We start from the raw sequence: 5,005 nt of genomic DNA, 5'->3' as shown, positions 1-5,005 counted from the left end.
GACACTTTCGGTTTATCTGACTCAACTAAATGATAGGTTCGATTAAGTATATATTTTTTCCAAATATGGGCAGAGAGGAATGTATCTTTTGGACGAGGGGAGGGGTTTACTGAACATCTATCTTTTTGAAATATGCATTTTCTTGTCTAAAAACTGGACTTCCATTTGCTGTTGACTTTGTAAAGCAGTCTCTATAAGTTTTTGTCAAGGATTATTTAATCGTCTAATCCAAACTCTAAAGGAGTCGGACATAAGCGCAACTTTGTGTTCTTGCCTGCAACACCTCTCCTGTGTTCCAGAGCTGAGCCATATAATCTAGAATCTCTCTTCTTCCTGTTCGTTAAGCACCCACAGAGAGCTATATGCTGAAGTAGAGGAGACTGCTTCATGAGGAGCATGATTATTTTCGCGCAACGCAGCCCCAGACACAAGGGTGTATATGCATATGTTGAAGTTGCGGGTATGAAAAGGATGGTGGGATTGGCTTAATCGTTCCTCCACCACACGGCCGCAGGATGTGCACTCGGTTATTGGTCTGCCGCTAGTGCTGCTGGTGCACCGCCCTTGCTCCCCCGCGCAGTACATTTTTTCGACTTCAAGTAGCTAAGCGTGGGGCTGGAGTGCTGGTCCTGCTGGACTCAATTATTTGTTGTAGAGTTTTTGGTTATCAGTGCAGTAATATTTGTAGTTTGCTGACAAGTATGAACTTGAAAATAATTTGGAGATGTATTAAATGCCAAAATACAACAATAATAGTAACTACTTTGTCTTAGAGATGTCAAGTTTTAACCTTGAAAATGAAAAATACTCAGAGAACAGATACCGAACAATATGCTGAAAAAAAGAAACGCTATAAATCCATTTTGACACAGACAACTTATAAATTCCAGCCGCTAAATGATTGGTAGTTTGGAAGCAGTTTCGTTATTTAAATTGTTTTTATAATCGCGAGCAAATTTACTAGTTATAGAATATAGAGAAGCATAGATATTATTACACAATAATTTTTCATTTTTTTTTTTTTGGGTAAATAAAGGATTTTATTACCAAGTAGGGAAATATTTACAGCTCAAACAAAGAGAAAATAAAACTCAAGCAAGTAGGGATTTTAGTAGCTTAGTTGATTGGCTACCGAACTTTCACCTTGACGGTGAGGGTTCGAATCTTCATTGCTCATCTCATAGCATGGACATAGTAAGCTAGTATCAATCCCCCACTGTGAGATCCTATCTCTGGTGGCCAGTCTTCCATGAGCAGCCAACCTACCTTGCAAACCTTTATGTGTTTAATTGAGAAATGCTCCGTCTGCTGCACATCAGCAAGATCATACCCTACCTCCTCCAAGTACTGTTTGGCCTTAAATATTCTTTGGACCATCCCCTAGTGCATAGACATTAAAATGTATTAATTGTTCAATTTAATTGTAGATTACAATGGTTGTAGAATCCTCTGTATCTTGTCGAGATTAATGGGATCGTAACAGCATAAAAAGCTTCTTTCTTTAAGTCATAGATGCCCAAATCATAACCTCCACAATTCAGCTATTTCCTATACCTGTAAGCCCAGGTCTGATAATCTGTAGAGTAAATAAAATTGGGCCTCAATTCAGGAAAGTGAGTGGTTTTGAGAGAGCAAAACCGGCATTAGAGCCAATGAAGAATGCACGATTGCTAAGCTACCCTCCAACTATTGCAGCCCCACATGATTATCAGTTATGAAATCAAGCTTGAATACATCAGAAGTTAAGAGTCTTGTAAGCAAAGTGATTATCCATAATTGATTTGATTTGATATTGAAGAAAAAAAATCCTACCAGAATTGATTTGATATGGTATTAACCAAAAAAAGTCAAATCGAAACCAAACTAACACGAGATTACATGTTTACTATTTTTTCTGGTAACTAAACTTTTTATTACCAAAGTGAACATTTAATCACAAATCTGAGCTAGAAACATACCATTTGGGCTCATCACTTCTAACAACTAACTAGAACTATTACTATCAATGAGCATTACATACTAACAAATAACAATAAGCATTACATTGGCTAATAGTTCAATGTCTTCATTCTCATAGCAGTTTCCTCCATATATAGGAAGAGCAAATGCACTCAAAGAATAGGTTAGAGACAGTTGCTGGACTAGCATGTAGCTCGTAATGTTATTACTAAAGAGCATGGAGAGGTTTGAATCCCCTTCAAGACATAAGATTGACAACGCTCATTAAATAAGCATTCTCAATAACAGAGCTCGGGTCAAATCGATGCTCTTTTCTTATTCTTAGCAGATAACAAGCTCCTTGCTCCTCAAACAAGTTTTTATGCTCTTTTAGTCCCTGTAGACTTGTTCACGTCAAGATGATGCATGTCTGCTTGCGGACAAATGCAATAAAAATTTGCTTCCTTAAAGTTCGTGTCTGCCAATATACATTTGATATATGCCTCTGAGTCCAACATACAAATTTGAACCTTCAAAGAAAACTTTTTAACTCCAAGAAGTCCAATTTTTCCAAGAATTTTCTCTCTGCAATTACTTTATTGCACTCCATCAGCCAATCAAGTAATAACCTCGTCAAACAGATTAGGGAACCATGTCTGCTATGCATTTTCATAGAAATCTATCATTTCCTTAATTTTTCCTGTTGCAACTTCAGCTTTTAATTTTTTCTGTTGCAACTTCAGCTTTCTTTATGCAGTGCTTCAATCTGTGTGTAAAATCCATATGCAGGATCCTTTTAGCTGATTTTGATGAGTCGAGATCTCATCACCAAGAAGGCTCATTGACAAATTTGCAAAATAAAAGCTGGTGCAGTTATCAGCTCTACTAAATAAGACTGTGGGCTGGAACCTTATGTATTCCAGCATCTAACATTGCTTTTCTCAAGGCGGCAGCATGATCCCACCTCTCTGCGCCAGCATAAATACTTGAGAGTTGCACATATCGCCCAGAATGATTCGGTTGTGACTTGAGCAATAGTTGTGCTACTTCATTTCCCAACTCAATGGCTCCATGAAGTCTGCAAGCACCCATCAGAGCACCCAAGACAGTGGCATCAGCTTCAAAAGGCATCTTTTTTATGAAGTCGTACGCTTCCTGCAGTAGCCCAGCTCTCCCTAAGAGATCAACTACACACCCATAGTGTTCCATCTTAGGTACAAGTCCAAATTCAAGTGATATTGCTTTAAATAATTTAAAACCCAAATCGACAAGCTTGGCATGCGCACAAGCTGATAGAACTGCCACGAAGGTAATCTCATTTGGTTGCAGCCCCCTTGCCCTCATCTTCTCATACAGCATTAATGCCTGTTTCTCTCTACCATTCAAAGCTAGGGACGAAATCATAGCATTCCAAGCACAAACCTGCTTGCTAACCATTGCATCGAATACCCTTGAAGCATATACCAAACAACCCATCTTCCCATAAAACGCAATCAATGCGGTCGTCATGAAGACACTCAACTCCTCATTCTTTACCATGTAAGCATGCACTTGCCTCCCTAGATATAATGCCACACCAATATCCAAAAACGTGCAAGAAGAAAGTAAACTAACAAAAGTCGCCTCATTTGGCTTCAATAAACCACACTTCACATCTTCATGTACCATCATTCTCTCGAAAAACTTAACCGCAACCTCAGAGCACCCATTCTTCATGTACCCATGAATCATACTAGTCCATGAATAAACATCTCTATACATCATGCGAGAAAACATCAAGAAACCCAAACCCATATCCCCATTTTTCCCACAAGCATCAAGCATTGCATTATACGAGACAACGCACGGTTCAGGAATTTCATCAAACACCTTACGTGCACTCTCGAGTTCACCTGCATGTGAATACAACCCGATAAAAGATGTGGACACATACGGGTCACCCAAGACCCCTCTTTTCAAGACTTGACAGTGAAGGTTACTGCCTATATATGAAGCCAAATGGGGTGGGAAAGATGAGGCTGCTTTGTTAAGTGAAGGGAAAGTATGACTGTTGGGTTGAGCTTGATGAAAGAGCATGTGGGTAAAAAGGGTGAGAGTTGTTTGAGGTTGAGCAATGTTGAGGTAAGCCCTGATAAGGGTGTTGTAAACAAGTGTGTTGATCCATTGAGAGGTAAGGAGGAGACAACCACTGGTTGTGACAAGTGAGTGTATTTGTTTGATTTGGTTTGACTGTTTGATGAAATGCTGTAGAAGTTGAAGCATATGTTCAGGTTTTTTTGGCTTTGGCATTCCAACATAACCTAAGCAGTCAAAGAAATTTTCACTGTCCTATGAAATAAAGAACTGTTGAACAACCATGTTTTCACTATCCCTAATCCCTCGACTGATACGTAGTTGCCTGAGGTTTTGTCTTACAAGTTTGTAAACTCAAAAGTGTATGGTAATTTGGTTTAACAAACCTTTGAAATATTTTTTAAAAAAAAAATTAGCACAACTAGTGTATGTGAAATACAAAATAAATTTCTGTATTCAAAAGCGGCTAAGTCTAAGCAGATGTAGAGTTAAGCAAAACGTGTTCATCAAAAATTCAAGCTGTCTAATTACTTCTAATACTTCACCAATATAACTGGTGTTGGTGAAATACAAGATAAAGTTTTTTATTCAAAAGCGGCTAGTCTAAGCAAATTTAGAATTAAGCAAAAAGTGTGCATCAAAAGTTGAAGCAGTCTAATTACTTCACAACATTATCTAACTTGATTAAAATGGTTTTTGTCTATTTTCTGCTTACATATTAACATTCTTCTTCTTCTCGTGAGGAATTGATAACATATACCTAGTCGAAGAGAAGTAAAATTTTCTAGTCCAGCTACGGATATTAAACTATTTTATCAAAGAATAACAACTTGTATCATCAATTGTTACCTATTTATTTTCTATTTTTCGGTGGTAGAAGAGTGTGTCTAATGATAACTATTACCTCGTGTCTTAATTAGCGTGTGGTCCACCTATAACCAAAATTGGCATGGGAGATTAGTTTTACTAACATCATTGACCCTACCTTCAAGAA

General features: G+C 37.9%; 1 protein-coding gene across 1 annotated transcript; it reads right to left on the bottom strand.

Moving 5' to 3' along the window:
• Positions 1-1,790: 1,790 nt before the first annotated feature.
• On the bottom strand, positions 1,791-4,777 carry LOC132632792 (putative pentatricopeptide repeat-containing protein At1g10330). Its single transcript, XM_060348868.1, has one exon. It carries the CDS (start codon positions 4,225-4,227, stop codon positions 2,824-2,826), a length of 1,404 nt encoding a protein of 467 aa, XP_060204851.1. The 5' UTR covers positions 4,228-4,777; the 3' UTR covers positions 1,791-2,823.
• Between the last annotated feature and the right edge of the window lie 228 nt (positions 4,778-5,005).

This window comes from Lycium barbarum, chromosome 3 (assembly GCF_019175385.1).
Source record: "Lycium barbarum isolate Lr01 chromosome 3, ASM1917538v2, whole genome shotgun sequence".
Classification (NCBI taxonomy): domain Eukaryota; kingdom Viridiplantae; phylum Streptophyta; class Magnoliopsida; order Solanales; family Solanaceae; genus Lycium; species Lycium barbarum.
This window is presented reverse-complemented; position numbering and strand designations above follow the sequence as displayed.